The sequence below is a fragment of the Histoplasma capsulatum genome, genomic scaffold (assembly GCF_000149585.1).
Source record: "Histoplasma capsulatum NAm1 scaffold_12 genomic scaffold, whole genome shotgun sequence".
NCBI classification, from domain to species: Eukaryota; Fungi; Ascomycota; class Eurotiomycetes; order Onygenales; family Ajellomycetaceae; genus Histoplasma; species Histoplasma mississippiense.
Genome location: NW_001813971.1, coordinates 163,214 through 182,381, shown reverse-complemented (window position 1 = coordinate 182,381; position 19,168 = coordinate 163,214). Strand labels below are relative to the sequence as shown.

Genomic DNA, 19,168 nt, shown 5'->3' with positions numbered 1-19,168 from the left:
TTCGAAGGGTTACGTCCTCCCTGTCGGAGTTTCCTTGCCTCCATCTCTGATCTCTTCCGATAGATTTCCTGCCACAGAGAGAGTGAATTCAATTCCACTGCTATACTACTGACGCCCGATGCTATGCTGTCACTGAGTTGTGACATATTGTCTCTTGCATTCGATCTTCATACCCGACCTATATTTCCTCTTGTGGTGCGAAGGGGCGGCGAACCAAACACATGCCCCTCCGCACATTGGGACTCTTCAGCGGAGTACCAGTCAATACCGCTACCGCATATATCGCAAAATTCAAATACATCATCGCCAGGTCCCGTTTGGGCATCACAAGTTTTGCCGGGTAGGTGTTTACTTGTTTCCGGGCCACCTGCGGATCCAGCTGGAAGTTCGATCTGCGACTTGAGCTTTTCATTTATACAAGATAACTCCACTGATAGGTCAAGGCTAAATGTACTAGATAACCACTTCGCCGCTGATTTTGCAGCTTCCAGCAAGTGCGGGGCGTTGACAGGGTCTTGATCTGTAATGAGACAGCAAATAGCGGCGTATTGTAGCTTTCTCAGCCAGTGATCATTCAGTAGATCTCTATGACTATCACGCAGGATAAAAGAGAGAGCTTTGTCGCGACCAGCCTTCATGCGCTGTGGCGTTAGCTCTGGGGGAATGCGCCATGGGAGCTCTGCTGATTCACCCTCCTTTGGGTGCGGTGGCGTAAAGACGATCCGCGATCGTTGGCGCGCCGTAGTAACATATTCAACCATGTCGCTGGGATGAACTGTGAAACATGCTGCGATCCAGCCTCGATGGCTAGTCATTCCCCATATTCTAGCTACAGACATTCCACCCAGGTCGTGGTCGAGGTCGAATCGGCTGCGGAAGCCTTCCATCTGTCTGTGGAGATCGGCAGTCTGTGCATTGTCCGAGCGCCCATTATTGCAAGCGGTAATGTCCCGAACCTGGACCGCTTGGAGCGGTAGGGAGCGGAGGGATGAGGAAAAATGGGTGACATGTATGACAGTTGTATGGGATTTAGTATCCTCTGTGGAAGTTATGGCTGCCCGGGGAAGCCTCAACACGTGTACATCTACAAAGGATTTTTTTTGGTGTGACAAGATACTCACCAGTAATGGGCTCCCATTCTAGCAACCTGCCATCCTCCACAGTGTCTGCATGTAGCGCATGGTAGAGTGATACAGTAGACGTCGACTGCTCTGTCCCAGCGGACTTATGGGGAAACAAGTGGTCAAAGCTGATCAGGGCATATCCTCCAAGATACCCAACCATCAAACAGGATGATGATGGATTTTTGGGGCCCTTCGTTAGTTAGTAGGAAAATACCTAAATACAAGAAGGAAACGTTGCCGTATTTACCGCGTGGTCAATCCAACGTAGCGGACCATGGAAGCTCATGCGCTCAAACTGAGGTTCCTGGGGAATAGGAATAACTTCGCCCAAGCGTAAATCCAGTTTGGCATCCGTATCGCTGTCTTCAGCCACTCGTCCCGGGTCTCCAAACCGTGCATGTAGTAGAAAAGCCTTAACTCCGGTGGCGTGAATAATTGCAAGAGGTGAAGAATATCTAGGGTTCCCCTGATCGTCAAAACTCTGACGCGCGGGACCCCAGGTAATGTGAGATATGATGGGCACAGATCTCACTGATTGACCCAGAAGAGAATCAGGCTGCATATGAGGATATGCTACATGCGGGGCGGATATTTCATTCTGGGAAATGACCTCTACCCACAACTGTCGTCGAGTATTCATGTCAGGTCCCAGGTGGTCATTTCTAACTCTGATCAGAGTTATGTCGTTCATATCATTCGCCACAGCCAGCAGAGACATATCTCGATAGGCCTGATGCCCATGTAAAGCATCCTCGTGATAATCATCCTCGTCACACTTTGGGCTCCAGCAAAAGCACCTCACATGCATTTTACGCTGTAAAATAGAACCCTTTCCGCGTAATGACAGGCCAAAGGCCTCTCTTAATGCATTGTTGACGACCACAGTCCTCATCCACTTCGAATAGCCATCCACCAGCTCCCAGAGAGACAGGACCAAGTTACTAGTCAACACCGCGAGGACATGTCGAGAGTACCTGGCCAGGCGGTGATGTGACCAAGCCAATGCAAGAACGTGACTGGAAGACTGCTCTTCGCCGAGAGAAAAAGTATCGCCCGGCTGAGGAAATATCATGGGCCATTCATTGTTAGTGAAGACATTTGCGCGGAATTTGGTGGTCGTCCACTGGGTGTTTGATCCAGATGGTGTTTCCGTTGTTCTGTTAGACGCAGGCGCCTTTATGCGTGGGATCTATAGGGATGATCAGCGTGCTACCTTGTTTTTTCTTTGGAAGAGAACAAACGGCATAGAGGCTAGTATTCAAAGAAGAATATGGGAGGATATGATTTTTCGAATTTTAGAAGACTATTTGCGTGGTTGAAAATGGCGTGGCTCACTGACCAACACATGGACATATTCTCCCAGTGCAACCGCCAGCTCGCCATCTGGGGACCAGGAAATACAGTCGAAGCAGGATGGGAAAAGCTTGAGTTCCACAGGATCGAGCATGACGATGTATGATGGATATCATATACCATCCTCGCCGACGCTGGCAGGTTATTCGGTTGGGCCTAGGTTGGTTTGGTCTTGGATATACTCTGCTGTATCAGAGTAAAGTTGGGTTTGTGGCTTGCATTTTGTGGTGGATCACGGAATGACCAAGGTCCCTACTATTATTAAGGTACTACCAGCTTCTTCTACATATTTTCAAGGTCTTTATTTATTTATCTCATCGAATGTAGGATAAATGTGTTCGCGTACTCAGAAGCAAGGATTTAGTTTAATCTATACCTTCAAGTTGTTAGTCCAGCAGCCAAACGTTCGATTGCGAGTAGGTTAACTAGCCATCTATGGTATATGTGAACCCTTCTATAGCAGCCAAGAAATACTTCTTTTCAATACATAGCAGTCTTCTCATCTAAACAAAGGCTCAGACGTCTGAAAGAACAGATTGCTAAGTTAGAACAATATTTTCTCAATTTGATGCTGTAGATTAATCGTTGCTGGAGCTGAACATAGAGATCTTGAATATTTGCTGGTATATAAAACAAATTCGGTAGTAAATCATAAAATTCTATCATCAAAAAATCTTATTGCCAAAAAATTCCCAAGTCTTTTCTTGTAATAATTACGTAGAGTACTCCGTAGATAGATGATAAAAGGTAAAGATGTTAGGCCACTGGGGCAAACGAGCTCGATCACGATCACCAACCAGTGCCAATGGTGGTAGTACAGGGGACGAACCAATCCAACCCTCCAACAAGTTGATTTTATATTTGATAGTCGTTAGTTACTAGCCCGGCGGTCTTCAAGTTCAAGTTTGTATCAAGAAAACATGTATTTATTTCTACTAGTAGTAATTGATGAAAGCTACTGATATCTTATGATCTACTCCGTACTCCGTAACTTATCAAGTAGATAGTCAAGCCTCTACCGCATCATACCCATCTGCCTCTTGAGTTCAGAGGTTCTCTCGAAGCGCCGTCATGTTACATACTTGTATTGAGATCATATTCCTCCGTTACTGACTAGTATTTTAGGCTGATCTCGCATTCATTTTCTACCACAGCTTGCCAACCCGTTATTTGGCATGATATTACCTCCCCTAGAGCGATGTGTATTATGGAAATGACTCTGGAATACTTACAGATGTGCTATTATTTCATGGTACCATACAGTGCAAGCATTGGACTCTTCTAAATTTGTTTCTCATTTTATTTTAAGTTATATATACATTTATCCATTACCCTCTCACCAAACATTCCCACAAGCTCGAGCCCAAAGGTATGGTTCAACTTGAAGCTTACATCGTGTGGTGAGAATCTTCCACCCTTCTGCCATCCCTGCCGATCTTCGGACAAAACGGAGAAGAGAACAAGATTTGCGGGCGGCGCTTATCGGTCGCAATTCAACTTCTAAAACAATACCTTCTAAAACAATACCATCGTCTCAAGGACCAAGTGATCGCTCGTCCCCCTGCTCGGAAGGCAATGGAAGCACTGTATCTTCGCTTGGGGCACTGTTGACATGGATGTGAGAAGGCCGAGCGAGCTCTTTCAATTGCTGGCTTTCGCCGGAGAAACTACTTCGGTGGCTTCTGCGACCGGGGTGAACAGCGCTGAAGAAATAGCTCGCAGATACTAGCGGGCTCGTCTTCCTTTTTGGAAACAGTTGCAAAAGAGGCTTTAACGTGGGGATACAAGATGCCATAATAACGGTGTCCGCCTCGAGACTAAGAATTTTGCCTCATCGTTAAGTCTCGCGGAAAATGAAGTAAGAGGGGCGAAAAGATTGGGACAAACGGGGATATTAGCTTACAGGGTCCAAATTATCAAATCACTGCTTCTGTCTGTAGGACATCTGCTGTTAGCCCCTCCATGCGAGTTCCCGGGTGCCACAGGCGGTTAGCACACTTACAACTGGTGTCGACTCTCTGTTTCAAAGTTGGCAGGTGCACACATTTGACAATCGCCACGGCGCAAGCACTGTGGAAGACAATTATGACTGGTGAGAAGTGGTCGTCCACGACAGAACAAAATGGCACGGGAATCACACACATTAGACCAAGTCCCAGTGCTGCACAAACGGCAATTTTTTTCAATACCAATACTTTAAGCTGCCAGCACACAACCACTGCATACATTGCGAAGTACAGATCCACGAACGCAGACACCGCTATATTAAAGAGATATATCAGCCAATGCGTCATAGGCCATTTTCATACGGCTAGTCCCTGCTTAGGGTGTTAGAGGGATATGACAAACCTCCAACGAATATCAAATAGTTAGTGGATGACGAAGGGTCTCTGCACTTGGGATTTTTGACGCGTTTATCCCACGTTGCCCGGTGAGGGCGGCAAATAGTCATGAGGACAGGAAAGCAGATGAAGCCGACCAGCAGACTAAATCCACTCAGGAGCCAGACCACATTGCGGTGGAAACGAGTTGGAACAAGAATCCTGTTGAGCATCGCCGCCACCCCGAGCTTCGGAAATGAGATTGCGAGTATTCCGAAGAGTGAGCCGATCTGAGCATTGAGCCTTGAACCGCGGAGTTGCTCCGGCGTCAGAGTGACCTCATGTTTTCCAAATCCATAACGTATGCTAATCGTAACAAACACCACAAAGATAAAGCTCAAGACCTTGGATTGAATATAAAGTGGTTAGTGAGCTCACCACATCCACGATCAAACAGTAAATATTAAATAAAAGGTAAAACACGGATGAACTGAACTGAACTGAATCGAAAATACTCGAAAAGGAATATGATAAAATTTTCGGGGATGGCGAAGACAGAAACATTTTAATATACCATGGATATCAAAATCAGCCAGTCATCAAGTCCAACCATCCGCACCATTCTGGATCTGACAAGGAGCCTCGTCGCCACTATCGCAGTGGTAAGGCAGGTTACAACCCACATGACCACAAGAATAAGAGGCCCTTTATTTTGAGAATCTCTCGCTGATGTCATCGTCGTCTGAATGTCCGGCCGGAATCCCCATAGATTGAGTAGATGAGGTGCAGTTGATGGGAAAGGACAAGAGGGCTTCCAAACTGTTGTTTTATATATTCGATAGGTGGTCAGGAATATTATTAAAAAGATTTACGAAAAAGTATAATGTTAGCCCGGTTAACCCCCCAGCCCGTGCGATTTACAGTACAAATGCATCTCAGGCCTTCTGCTGCTGGCATATGGGAAAAGGCAATATATGAATGTTGATGTGAATGGAACGATGTGGTCAACACGGGTGCTCTCGAACCGTGAGGAAACATGAAGATGTCATCCTCAAAACTTTGCATCCCGCAATAAGTAACAACACTAAATCCTATCGAGTGGTGGCTTCAAGTTGAGCCGTTCAGCTGGATGGATATTGAGAGAACTGGAGGCTTGAGAGCAACAATTCTTCGAAATGGTGTTCCTCAAGGTTCAACTAAACCAGCAGAGTTTGAGCAGAAATAATTGTGCTCTCGGACCATTGCTTGCGGAGGTCAACCTATAGGAAAGTTTTGCAGATAGGACAACAGGGGATGTCCGTGCCGGTTTTTCATAACCTTTGAGATCGTCATGCATCTCTTGTGCTGATACGCTACCCAGGGACCGTGCTGGTGCACCGCCAAGTCTGACGAGGCAGCGAAGGTTCAAGTGGCTTTTCAGCGGCGTCAGACGGATGGGCGAAGTTGTTGCCAAACCTCTTCTGAGCAATTCGATGCTGTGAAGGAGTTTCGAGTCCACACATATGCAGTGCGTACATAAAAAGGTTCACAGCCTTTGATTATGCCGTAGAACATCAGAAATGCTTATTCTGCAAACTAATTGAAAGACGACCCCATATAAAAAGTCATCTGGGAGGTGATCTTTAAGGAATGTTTTGTCTATTCTTGAGCTCTTGCTGGCACAAGAGTATGTGCAACTTAGCTCGCATCAGGAAGGCGGTTGGAAATAACAAATGCGAGCATGATCTTCAAGCCATAAATAGTTAGGTGACAAGTTGAAAGTGAAGGAGATGACACCTGGATAACTGAGAGATGGCCAAGATTCGTTTTCATATCAACATCCTTCCATAACAGAATGCTGATATTGTTGAAATTCAAAGGGTAGTTTCACTACCTGTTGCCTCCCAGTACATTCATGATGCGTGAATGTACAGTACCTGTACTTCTAACTGGCTAAGTAGAGAGCAAGGGCTTGATGGACGATTTATCGAGATGCCCTGAGACTTTGGGAGGAAAGAAATTCCCTGGTATCTGTAGATCCTGGAGCGCGAACCAAAAGACTGTATATTATTATATAATTCACCAACATTTCTCACCCCGCAAATTACAGCTGCTGTCAAATAAGTAATAAATATTGATGGATCATTTAACGGAAGTCGTAGTATCCACTTGTGTGTATCTTCCTAATAAGGACGGACAGATGGACCCATGTAGATATTTTTGTCTAGGGATTGTAAGGTAGTCCGAATAGCTTTCCAGCAACTGGATCCCATTCGTCATCCCATCGCCGTTCGCTTTCTTGGAGTGCACCTTGTCGAAGTAGGGAGAGTTTCTCCTCGGTCCCACCAAATAAATCAACCAGGTGAGTAACAAGTTCATCGGTGCTCCCAAACCCAAGGCCGTTGACTCCTTGAGATACCAATTCTGGCCATGCCTCATATTTGTTCCAGCCGACCACCGGGAGTCCAGCTCCAAACATATCCACAACTTTCATTGGTAGGTCAACGCCGCTGCTGCTAGTATGCAAACATACACCAAGAGAAACGCTCGCGAGAAGCTGAGCGTACTCTTCTAAACTTAGCCATGCCGTTTTAATTTTCACGTTTTCAAGCTTGCCCTGGGCTCTTAATTTTGCAATCCGGGAGAGGTACATTTGCTGCTGTGGACCCTTCCCAGTTATGATGACGCCTAACCGTGGGAGGCTAAGGTTTCTTGTCGAAGCAATGGCTGAATAGCGGCATAATGCGTCGATTAGAATCGAAAAGTCTTCATCCGGTGTCCATGAAGTAGAGCTGACTAGAAGACGGCAAGTTCCCGCCCTCAGATCTCCAACGAATTCAGCTGTTTCCGAAAGAGACGAGAGGAACGCATACTTTTGCTCGTCGTTTCGAAAAGGCTGGAAACAGGACTGTGGCCGGTCGTGCAAAACGAGAATAGGTGTTATGATTTTTAAATCATCACGTAACCGCCTTGCCATGGCATTACTAACGCAAAAATGTGCAGAGGAGAAACGACCAAATGTGGACTCATGGGATTTATTTATCTTAACCATTGGGTGGCCATCACCAAGTTTCAAAGCCAAGATGGAATACCCAAAATTATGCCAGTCGATAACGAGGTTCGTTTTGCGAAGTTGGCAAACAACTTGGGCTACCACTAAAGTTGGAGCAGTGGGTGGGTTCTGAGGAGGGCAATTAAAGGATATTTCAGTAGTAAGTTCAGAGACGATGTCATCTCAGACGAATTGGTGCAGACCACATGCAGAAAGAGAAAATCAATAACGGGAAGCTCATATACTGATGGAAACTGACCTGGACCAACATCCATTGTGCGGGCCTGGAGTGATATGCCAAGGCAAGCCACAAAAGCCAGGTTTGGTGTAACAACTTCAGAAGAGCAACAAACGGAAACAGATACTTGTTGTGAGTTTGTAGGAAGCTTGGAGGCGAGGCTAAAGAGATAATGGAGACTCGAGGATGGTCCACCAGATCTGGGTGGATGTTGGAACCTAACAATCGCAACACGGGGTCAGCGTTTTAGGATCTAAAATGGAGAAGCAATGAATCCAGTAAACACTGTACCTGCATGTCCAATGATTGATACAATCCCACCATGTTTCGCGAAACTCAATGCATGGTACTGCATCCGTGGGCTGCGACCAATATCTCCAAGCACGACGATCTGAACAGAAGGAGGTTCTTTAATCGGTTCTTTGAATTTTGATGGGAAACCTGGAGAAGTGGGTATATTCCGACCATAGCGAAATGGTGAGATAAATATCAATACCGGTATAGAAATGGCCAGGGAGAGCAACACTCCTGCCACGATCACTAGAAACATAACTGCAAGGAGCAGCACGAACTCGTAGGCTTCGTCAAGAAATAAGCACAAATAATCACCATGCGCCAGGCAACCATACTCCAAAACAACCCTACCGCTTGAGCCAGACAAACATGACAATGAAGATCTAGCAATGGATTCTCCGCTGGCTATATGAAGCCTTATCGGTAAATTGATATTCCGTTCCGTCCCCAATAGATCTGCTCTAGATCTCGGCATGTCGGTACCTGGGTTGAATGGCTCGGCGTGCCGAATGCTGGTATGTTACACTCCCAGAGAATTTTTTTCCCGAACATATTCACTCGTACTTGAACTTTTAATGTAGTAAGTCCGCTAAAAGGGAATGGATTTAAAGACAACTGATACTTGCGTCCTTCACTTCCTACATTTTGATTGCCGGAGATGGTCATATTCCGTTACATACTAATTCGGTTTTTGCAAGAAGAACTGCACATCCTTCAATTCTCATACAAAAGAGCTGACGTCGCTTTCTTTATCCATTAAGCTCACATTATTATTTATTATTATTGTTATTCTTCAAACCAGGGTATAGAGACTCTGACACCCACCTGACTATTGCTCAGGATTTTTCTAGTTCTAATTGCTTTACTTACAAATACTCTCTTTCACATAATACAGAATTCTAGCTCAGAAATCAATCAACACTTAAAAGATACTTCTTACAAAATCACAACTCACTCAAGCTTATTGAATAAAAAGAGAGTAAGGAATGACAACAGTAAAACAACAATAAAAGAAATAAACTAAATGAATACAATCTACAGAACAAACCTCTGTAGTTTATACCTTGAGCTATATACATATTTTAACACCCTATATAACTAACCACCATTTTTGTCTTTTCAGATCATCATTAGAGGATACCATTCCTCCTAGAACACCGCCACTCATCTGAGTTCTTTAACTAGTTTATCTAAGTGGGATTCTCACTAAGAATAACATCAGAACTCCTCCAGTTAAATCCCTCAATCTTCCAGCTGTCAATCTCAGTATTCTAGTCTATCAATTGGTGGTCATGGTCTTGCTTGCTCTAATCATCTATTGAGAGCACCTAGGCCTTGTCTCATCTAGGTCTTTGCTGGGCCCAGGATGCCCTGATTGGGTAGTTTTTAAATGTTAATTTCCCAGAATTTGGAGGTGTCTACTCCGTAGATAGTTAGTGAGTGAAACGGTGGTGGATTTCTGACCAGTTAAGCTTGACAACGATTCGCTATCCTGCGGGTTGCTCCACCACCACGCCACCGTATCTATCCAGTACTGATCTAACTTGATGCATCTTGGGGGGTTCTAGCCCCAGAAGGTCAGTGAGAATTAGCACCTGGTTACACCCAGTCAAGGGTCTGGGAGCTTCCGGCACTGTTCTGTGGAAATTGGTTAAGTGAGCCCCGCAGGATTCACTTCACCACCGATCTCATTGAGCTCACAGGACGGGTAGTCGTCGGATGGACTGTGACCAGTCTTCAATCTTCAATCTCTGTACATTTTAGGCAGGCTTGTAAGCAGACAGTTAGCAGGCAAACAGAAAAGCAGATAAACGTCGTTAGTTTTAAACTTGTATAAAACACGTTGTATCCCCGGCTATCCGGAGTGAAGCAATAAACACACCCTACTGTGTAAGTGTCTAGATAACCGAGGCTGTCTCCCAGGCCAATGGGAGCCGTGCGAAGCTGCACGAGATTACCAATCGCAGAACCTCACCATCCCCATCTGGCGCGAACGAGCTTGATTTCCACCACAGCGCCAACTTGCAGTAGAACGGACGAACCACCCAATCCAATCAAATCCAATCCCTCAAGCCAAAGTTCACCTGACTCAAAAAAAAAAATCATGTGACCTGGACTGGATCCCGGATGTTTTGGGGCCGACAGTTGGAGCAATATCAACCGACAACGGCCAGCAAGCAGACACGGACAAGGAGAATATAGACAAGCTAACTGCGGGATGTTGTTGGGAGGTCACAGCATCGGATTGAATTCTGGCGATAACGCTCGTCTCTTATTCGACAATTGACGGAGTTTAATAGCAATTCGATATTACGTTCTCGTCACACATCGAACGGCCAACTCGGTCGTCTAACGTTGTTGGAAATATTGGTTTTATTTCTAATATGATGGAGAAAATTGAATAATGCCTGTAGCATCATATCCGTCCATGGCCAATCCTGCCCGTGGTGGCCTCCAACCACCGGCTCCAGGCCATCGGCGCACTCGCGAGGGCTACGCAGGGCCCCCCGTCCCTCCTTCGAACAACTTCTCGGCTCATCCAAGCCCGCAGCATCATGCTGGTGACACTCCCATCGAGCCCATTTCGCATTCGATTTTCGGCTCTGCTGGCTATCCCCCCAAAATATCACCGCAATCGCCGACTTTTCAACACAATGTGCCTGCACAGGTCAATAAGCGCGATCCGGCCAATGGAAGTGGCAGCTCACTGTCGGAGTTGCCGTTGGGCTCCTCGACCGCTACGATGCGCGAGGGAATGGGTGCCACGCCGGAGATTTCAGAGCAGTCAGCCTCTCTTATGAGCAAGTCAGTTTCGTCATGATTGAATTGCGACAGATCAAGTACTTCAATACTGACCAGGTTTACGCCTTTAGGCTTCTTTCTAGCGAAGTCATTGCAGGCATGCTAGTGTCCACTCCCTACCTCATATCCTCATTGCTCATAAACATATATTCTCCAACTCACGGTCCCAGAGGACATGTCAAGGACGAGTCTGTAGAATTCGGCCTGATACGCCCTCCTCCTCCGAGAAGAGAATTTCTCATGACCTGCACGCTGGTGTCGATCACGATGCTGATAATAGGCCTCTACACCGAAATGCGAAAGAAAACCCAGTTGCATCTCTTGAATGACCCAACAGGCAAAAACAAATCACTTGGGGTGGCGGTGCTAACTCCCTGGAGTATTTTCCTTGTGATGATAGCCATCGGTCTGCCATTTTATGCGACACTATTCCTGGACCATGGAAGAGTTTCCATCACAATGCTTCTCCTGCTAGTCTCTAGAGTATCCCCGATTGTCCAGCTTGATCATGACAACGATCACCAGAAACAGTTCCGATTTCATTTAACACAACGCAATGGAACGGGTTTTTTCCTGCTTGGAATGATGGTTCTAGATACCGTCGGGGTCACATCATCCACTGACTGGCTACTGATTCTTAGAGGATATCTTGCTCTTATGTTCTCAGTATTTATTATTCAACCCCCTTTTACGAATATGCGAAAGCCGTCTTCAATAGCTCATCCCAACCAGTCAACTTACGAGTCCTCAGTTTCTGATTCTGTCCGTCAAACCCAGAGTAATTTCTTCTCAGCCTCGCCCGCTGCACTTGTCAGTACCAACCAATATTTCCGAGGGGGCAGCATTTTAGCAGGCATCTGCTTACTCATGGCCTATATGTCTGGCGGTATTAATATCGCTGTGCCTTCTTTAACCAGCATATTGATGGTAGGGCTATTCTCAGCAATATCCTTTCTAAGTATCGAGCCCAAAACGTTCCAAAGTAAACATCAGATAGGCTGCATTGCAGGCTCCGGTTTCTCCCTTATTGTCAGTGCTATTGTATCTCCCATGGAATTTTCAGACTTTGCGTCAACCTGCTCTTTCACCGTTCTTAGTTATATCTTCGTTCGCCTGGATCTTAGGACGGTGAAATCAGAGACCCATGACTATTCTCATGCCACGCATGGACATCAAGAGTACCACCATAATCATCACCACAGCAATGAAAACTCTCCTTCTCGAATCACTAGATGGCTATTGAAGACCTGCGAGCATTGGCCTTTCATATATGGGATCCTCAAGGAAAAAGATTCGCGGAAGATATTCTATTTTATGTGGTAGGTTCCTTCCCGGAGATAACATATTATAACCAGCTTCGACTGACTCTTGTTCACTGTTTACAGTCTAAATTTTGGGTTCATGCTTGTCCAATTATCCTATGGAATTTTGACTGGCTCTCTCGGCTTACTTAGCGATAGCATTCACATGTTGTTCGATTGTTTTGCGCTCGCAGTAGGTTTATGCGCCGCCGTGATGAGTAAGTGGCCTCCAAGCGTAAGATTTCCTTATGGATACGGAAAGGTTGATACGTTGGCCGGTTTCGCCAACGGCATCTTTCTCATGTAAGTTTTGGCATGACTGTCGCAAAACCAACAAAGATGTCCCTAACAACCGATTACAGGATCATAAGTATTGAAATTGTCTACGAGGCCATTGAAAGACTCGTGTCTGGAAGTGAGGTCCATCGGATAGGGGAGCTCCTTTTTGTGAGCGCAGCTGGATTAGCAGTCAACATGGTGGGGATAATGGCGTTTGACCACGGCCATCACCATGGGCATTCGCACTCCTGCGGTGGCCACGACCACGATACTGGGCATCTACACTCGCATCATACCAACGAAAACATGCATGGTATTTTCCTCCACATCCTCGCCGATACTCTTGGGTCGGTGGCAGTGGTTCTGTCCACGGTCCTCGTGCATTTCTACAAGTGGTCTGGATTCGACCCTATCGCATCGTGCTTAATAGCCATCCTCATCTTTGCCTCTGCCGTGCCGCTGGTGGCCAGCACATCGAAAACCTTACTTCTCGCCCTTCCGGCGGATGTTGAATATCGGCTACGCGATGCATTAGCTGGTGTGAGTACTCTACGCGGAGTCGCTGGGTATTCCGTTCCAAAATTCTGGTTAGACGATATCGTCGATCATGACCATAAACATGGCCACACTGGCCACCATCATCATCACGGACACGATGACCATGACCACAATCACGACCATAGCCATCATTCTCATACACATCACCAAAGCAACATAGACCCCAGTGAGGAAAAGCATTCCCTCGAACACACGCCCAGGCATGGAGGGACGGGCCAACAAATTCAAGGGGTGATACATGTGATTGCCTCGCGTGGGGCGGATATGGAGGACGTCCGGCGGCGGACGATCAGCTACTTAAGCGAGAAGGGCATCAACATCCTAGTTCAGGTGGAACGCGAAGGAGAAAACAGGTGTTGGTGTGGTGGTGGGAATAAACCTGTGACCTAGTATTTTGCATATAACGACTATGTATGTATGGATGGATGGATGGAATATATCGCGGCATATACATATTTTTTGATGCTTGTTATTGCTTTTACGTTTGACCCTTTACATTCCTTTATTGCGATTGCTTCTTTGTTTAGTTTTTCTATTGGTACATTTCTGAAGATTTTTATTATCCCTTAAACACACCCCATTCCCCGCCACATCAACGACATTATATTTCTGCATATTTATGTATAATTAGTTTCGGCGCTTTCATTAACACCGTTATTGTTATCCCTCAACGATACTATAGAGCCCAGCGATCGCAGTCCAGACATTTATACCAGACAGCTCTTTTGTTATCCTGCTGGATGTTTTCTATCTCTGATAGAAATGACAGTGATAATGCTTCAATGACGTGAGATTGAAATTACTGAAGTAATGCGAACTGATGAAACGAATTTTGAGTACCTGGCCTTGGATTTAGGGGGAATCAGAAAGGGTGTAGTATCGTATATATCATCTTCTCTGCATTATGTCTCTCTCATATACCGTGTCAGCCAGGAACACTGGACAACTGTTGGACACTGCCAGCAGTGATGGCCGCCGCGGCCAAACTCAGGAGAAAGAGAATATATAGTTATACCAGACCGGGATATCATAATCAAAAAGCTGCTTGGCCCGACAATACCTTTCCTAGGTGAAACCGCAAATTTCCGCTGTTTTACTTCAACGAATGAAGAGAGATCGAAGGCGATTGAAACTTAACCTACACAGATCTTAACTTAGACTCGTAACTGCTTCATGCGCTATGTATTGGAGTTGGAGAATATTCTCTTCAGAATATATATTCCTCATCTTGTGTTGAGTGATTTTTTTTATTTTTATTTTTTTTATTTTTATTTTTTTTTTATCTATCATGTATAGTACAGTACATGTGAAGAATAGTTTTGTTGAAGGTTAATGTCAGGAACCTCAAGAAAGTATACAAACTGAGACCAGACCGTTTCTGCTGCTAGCCATATTGTAGGTATAAAGAAACGCTGCACCGCTTGGTAGCTTGGAAATCCGTTCGATTGTAATACATGCCATTGTGTGCTGATATATAATGGCAGAACGCTAACAGCTTATTTAGTATAAAACGAAAGACGAGAAAGGAAAATAACAACACAACTAGTGTCACATACTCATATAAGCTCCATACATACACATATATACATACACATATATACATACTGTTTATAACAAACAATGAACGGACATGTTATCTAAAAATCCCCAATCTTCACTCGACCTTTTCCACTCTCTGGACGACCACGGCAGTAGCTGCTCCGCCGCCGTTGCAGATGGCCGCGAGGCCGTACTGGCCCGGTTGCAACTGGTGAAGCAGGGTGGTGAGAATGCGGGAGCCAGAGCTTCCAAGAGCATGGCCCAAGGAGATGGCGCCACCAAGGGGGTTGACACACGCGTTCTCGAGGCCAAGGATCTACATGGTAAAGGTAAAAAAGGTTAGAAATGCAAATAGGGTTTGGTAGGGACAAAAAGCAAAAGGTAGAAGATACCTTTTCGTTAGCTTTAATGACGGCGGCAAATGCCTCATTGAATTCCCAGATAGAGATCTGGTCCTTGGTTAGGCCCGCTCGCTCCAGCGCGATAGGCACAGCCTTGGCGGGCGCGACGGGGAAGTCAATGGGATCCATAGCGGCATCAGCAGACGATACGATGCGTGCAAGAACCCTGCTCGCTGCACCGTACCGTTGAGCAATCTGCTTATTGGTAATTACTAGCGCGGAGGCGCCGTCGTTGAAAGTAGAGGCGTTGCCGGCAGTGACGGTTCCTGTGCCATCGCGGACAAAAGCCGGCTTGAGCGATTTCATCTTTTCCTCGCGCAAATCTTCGAAGCCCTCATCGATGGTCACGAGGGTGTCTCCTTTCTTTCCCTTGACGGTAACGGGGGCGATTTCGTCGTCGAATTTCTTCTCCGCCCATGCCTTCTGCGCGCGTTTGTAGGATCGCACGGCATACTCATCCTGCTGTTCGCGAGAGATTTGGTACTTCTTCGCCGTGTTCTCCGCGCACACCCCCATGTGGAATTGGTTGTAGACGTCCCACAGGCCGTCCTTGATCAGGCCATCCTCCAGCTTCATATTGCCAAATGGGCCCTGTTGGCTAGCCCGCGGGAGGTAATATGGGACTCTTGACATGTTTTCCATACCACCGGCAATCTGTGCCTCTGCCAGACCAAGCTGGATATTCTGTGCGGCGAAGACGACAGCCTTGAGGCCGGAGGCACAGACTTTGTTGATGGTGATGGCCTCGACGGTTGGAGCCAGGCCGGAAAAGATGGAAGCTTGTCTCGCAGGGGATTGGCCGATAGATGCTTGTAAGACATTACCCATGTAAACATCGGTGAATTTCTCAGGGGGTACTCCGGACTTTTCGATGGCGGATTTGATGGCTACGGCACCCAGCTCAGGAGCAGGGACGGTGACAAAGGAGCCATTGAACTGGGATAGTTAGCTATTCTTCTTATTCTTCTCATGTTCTTTTCCCAGCGACAGGATTACCTTGGCAGTTGGTGTACGTGCAGCCCCCAAGATGTAGGCCTCCTGTATTTGCTTCTGGCAGAAACTGGAAGAGGAAAAATGCCTCTGGACCTGGCCCAATCTCTGTGACGACCTCACCATAGAGGCATTTGAGGAGAACCTGGAGGCTGTTTTGAGAGAGCACTGCATTGTGTTAAAGGGTGTGATGGTGTATGGCAGACACGAGTCGCCAGAAAGGATAGGACGCGCTCAGGAAAGGAAAAAGCTAAAGAATGAAAGGGCTATACCAGACGAAAAAGATATACGAGATTTCATAAATACATATATATAAGCAGTCGTCGCTGCTGGAGCTGGCGGAGAGAAATAATTCTCTTAGCGTTGCATGTGCCACTGTCTCCCCCACCTATTCTCCGTGACTAAGCGGATAGTATGAGCATGTGACTTCTACTTCCCAGTACGGACTAGCGTCCCGCGATGTCGAACATTTTTTGAACATTTTTTGCCTCGGCTAATATTCCCCTGACGGAGTGGATGTACTATTATGCGGTTCGATCATGTCCTAGCCTAAAACTGTGGCCCGTGCACCAACTAGGGGGCTCAGTACAGATTACTTGTATTCCGTATTGAAGATATATTGATCTCCGCTCAACCTGGCAACTCCTGCCAGGCTCATGGAAACGGCAATTACATAAAGACAAATAGTAGGAGAGCGATAGTAATGTCGTTGTATAAATTTTTAAGAAAAATAACATATATATTGTATAAATAAATCAATTGGAAGTCAATTGGAAGTTGTGCTAATCAATTTCTAATCAAGTACTAGTATTCAGTCGACTTGAACGTGGCTAGAAACAAAACAGATGAATACCAATTCAATATGGGGGGCGCTTCCGGCTAAGTTCACTTATAGAGAATGGGCTGCAACGTTTATCAAGAATCATGATATATAGCTTAACGGAGGCAACGCCTATCAGTGGCTCGCAAACTCCGGCCAGTAATACCCAACCAGCGGACGGAATAGAGGGTAAAGATCGCTGAAAGTCATAAAAGAAAAACTCCCGAAACACTCCACGGCGACTATATAATAAGCGAAAATTAGAGGTATCATAGCGTAACCAAAATCGTAAATCATAGCAATCAAGCCAGTGCTCCCATCGGATCCCAGAGCGGGAGCGTCAATGGCGCCTGCTTCAACACATCTCTCACTCCCTGACTCACAAACCGCGGATCAACGACAACCTGATACACAAACTCGTCCATCCATTTATCCGTCATAACGAACCAGCCCTTGTCGCCTTTGGCGTCACCCCATGAATTCTCTACACGCCAGCGCAGGGGTTTACCGTCGCCTCCAATGTGTACTGCTGTCAGGACCATGGCATGCGTCATGGATGATTCTCCCGTTTGTAGCCTCTCGGCCTTACTCATGCCTAAGTTGACGTTGAAGCCCAGAGAGTAGTCGTACAGTGCAGTGTCCATGATGCCCGATGCTGAGTTGGAGTATTTCCCAACGTCGCTACCGAAGAAGACCGGGATTCCGGCTCTGAGCATTGCGATTGCGCCAGCCTTTATAGTCTGCAAATGATGTATGTTATAAGAAGTGAAACGCACACTTCGTAAATCAAGGGAAAGAGAAAACGCTTACATCCATATCAACATTAACATAGGTTAGCGGCTGGCCGCCGACAACATTTCCCAATCGATCGACAGTCAACAGTCGCTCATAGGAGTTCCTTGGGTCATTGACCAGGCTAAATAGCTTGTTCACGTCCGTCCCTTTACACGCCCTAAGACCTTCACGGCTTGAAAGGCTCGATGCAAATTCCAAAGGGGTCATGGATAGTTTGCAGAACTTGCCATTCGCGTCATAATATTCCCAGGTAAATTTCTCCTGGGGGGATGGCGGTGGTCCAAGTAAAATGGTCAGGATTGAATGAATTTCCTGTAGAAACTTTTTCTTCGTATCGCCAATGGATGCCCTGACAGAAGGATCAAAACTAGTTGCCATTTTGCGCAGGACAAGCGTATCCTCACGCAGTTTTGTGGTGACAAGTTTGCCCAAGAACGAACTACTCTTAGCATTATAGGTATCAGGGTATAATTCCTTGGGAACCTAGATATTTACTACATTAATTCTCCTAGTTTATGATCTAAAGGTTTGGTTGAACATAGAACTTACCAATCCATATTTCCCAACCAAATTCGTAACCATATCCCACTGACCGCCATCCGATATGGGGCTTGACATTAGACGCTGCACCAACCTGCCATCCAACGCCTCACTAGCCGTGTCAATGGCATTCTCCAAGAACCAATTTGCCTTCTCCATCTTATCCCAGAAGAATGGATACGCCTGACTCAGTTCGAAGCTTTTCACATTATACGGCTTCATCAAAGCCACACGGAACACGTTGGTGGATGCGAACAGCCAGCAACGGCCGGAGGAGTGCTGATTAGTGATTGGAGCGCCTTCAAGCGGGATCCTGATATTGAAAACCTGAGTATCGGCTATTTCTGCAGCGTGGTTAGCAATGATGGTTGTGGGGGAGTGCGATGACAGAGCGGATAAGGCGAGCCGGTTCTAGTGAAGTATGAATATTAGGGGGATATCCATAAAGGCTAATGCAGCATGCTGAGTATCGATTACCTTGGGATCGGCAAGCAACTCCTTTTCCCAATGTTTCGTCTCTGATAAGACAAAGTGGTATTTCTTTTCGATGAGGAGTAGGTTGGGGCTATAAGCATAAGGAGCATGGTCAGCGATCGACATGGAACTAAGTAGACTATAATCGAGATGTTCTATACTCACGATCCTCATCAACACAGACATAAGTTTCCAACGCTTCCTGCATTTTCCCCGCCACGCTCAATTTGGACATGCGCTGTGCAATCTCCTCTTTTTCCCGCCCAACAGCCGACGCAGCGACCTGCTTGGACTGGCCGACACCCATA

At 46.2% G+C, this 19,168-nt stretch overlaps 7 protein-coding genes across 7 annotated transcripts in view; 2 read left to right on the top strand and 5 right to left on the bottom strand.

The window, feature by feature from the left end:
- HCAG_08626 (predicted protein) overlaps positions 1-2,571 on the bottom strand; it is a gene marked incomplete at both ends in the record, with an annotated part of 3,303 nt that extends 732 nt beyond the window's left edge. Inside the window, 4 exons of the mRNA XM_001536255.1 lie at positions 14-68; positions 174-956; positions 1,372-2,181; positions 2,464-2,571. Of these exons, the coding sequence (XP_001536305.1) occupies positions 14-68; positions 174-956; positions 1,372-2,181; positions 2,464-2,571 (1,756 nt within the window). The remainder of the gene's footprint in view (positions 1-13; positions 69-173; positions 957-1,371; positions 2,182-2,463) is intronic.
- A 1,440-nt stretch (positions 2,572-4,011) lies between these two features.
- HCAG_08625 (predicted protein) lies at positions 4,012-5,534 on the bottom strand (the record flags this gene model as incomplete). Its single annotated transcript, XM_001536254.1, has 6 exons — positions 4,012-4,294; positions 4,381-4,411; positions 4,480-4,547; positions 4,704-4,737; positions 4,827-5,202; positions 5,373-5,534. The coding sequence occupies 6 exons, from the start codon at positions 5,532-5,534 to the stop codon at positions 4,012-4,014; spliced, it is 954 nt and encodes a 317-aa protein (XP_001536304.1).
- A 1,467-nt stretch (positions 5,535-7,001) lies between these two features.
- Positions 7,002-8,104, bottom strand: HCAG_08624 (hypothetical protein; the record flags this gene model as incomplete). The annotated part of the gene is made up of 2 exons (XM_001536253.1): positions 7,002-7,933; positions 8,089-8,104. 2 exons carry the CDS (start codon positions 8,102-8,104, stop codon positions 7,002-7,004), a joined length of 948 nt encoding a protein of 315 aa, XP_001536303.1.
- A 285-nt stretch (positions 8,105-8,389) lies between these two features.
- On the top strand, positions 8,390-9,546 carry HCAG_08623 (hypothetical protein; the record flags this gene model as incomplete). Its single annotated transcript, XM_001536252.1, has 4 exons — positions 8,390-8,472; positions 8,816-8,876; positions 9,257-9,340; positions 9,496-9,546. 4 exons carry the CDS (start codon positions 8,390-8,392, stop codon positions 9,544-9,546), a joined length of 279 nt encoding a protein of 92 aa, XP_001536302.1.
- A 1,219-nt stretch (positions 9,547-10,765) lies between these two features.
- HCAG_08622 (predicted protein) lies at positions 10,766-13,691 on the top strand (the record flags this gene model as incomplete). Its single annotated transcript, XM_001536251.1, has 4 exons — positions 10,766-11,166; positions 11,247-12,482; positions 12,549-12,767; positions 12,827-13,691. The coding sequence occupies 4 exons, from the start codon at positions 10,766-10,768 to the stop codon at positions 13,689-13,691; spliced, it is 2,721 nt and encodes a 906-aa protein (XP_001536301.1).
- Positions 13,692-14,955: 1,264 nt separating this feature from the next.
- Positions 14,956-16,405, bottom strand: HCAG_08621 (acetyl-CoA acetyltransferase; the record flags this gene model as incomplete). The annotated part of the gene is made up of 3 exons (XM_001536250.1): positions 14,956-15,156; positions 15,233-16,177; positions 16,238-16,405. 3 exons carry the CDS (start codon positions 16,403-16,405, stop codon positions 14,956-14,958), a joined length of 1,314 nt encoding a protein of 437 aa, XP_001536300.1.
- A 948-nt stretch (positions 16,406-17,353) lies between these two features.
- HCAG_08620 (conserved hypothetical protein) lies at positions 17,354-19,167 on the bottom strand (the record flags this gene model as incomplete). Its single annotated transcript, XM_001536249.1, has 5 exons — positions 17,354-17,791; positions 17,862-18,329; positions 18,396-18,713; positions 18,864-18,951; positions 19,022-19,167. 5 exons carry the CDS (start codon positions 19,165-19,167, stop codon positions 17,354-17,356), a joined length of 1,458 nt encoding a protein of 485 aa, XP_001536299.1.
- Between the last annotated feature and the right edge of the window lies 1 nt (position 19,168).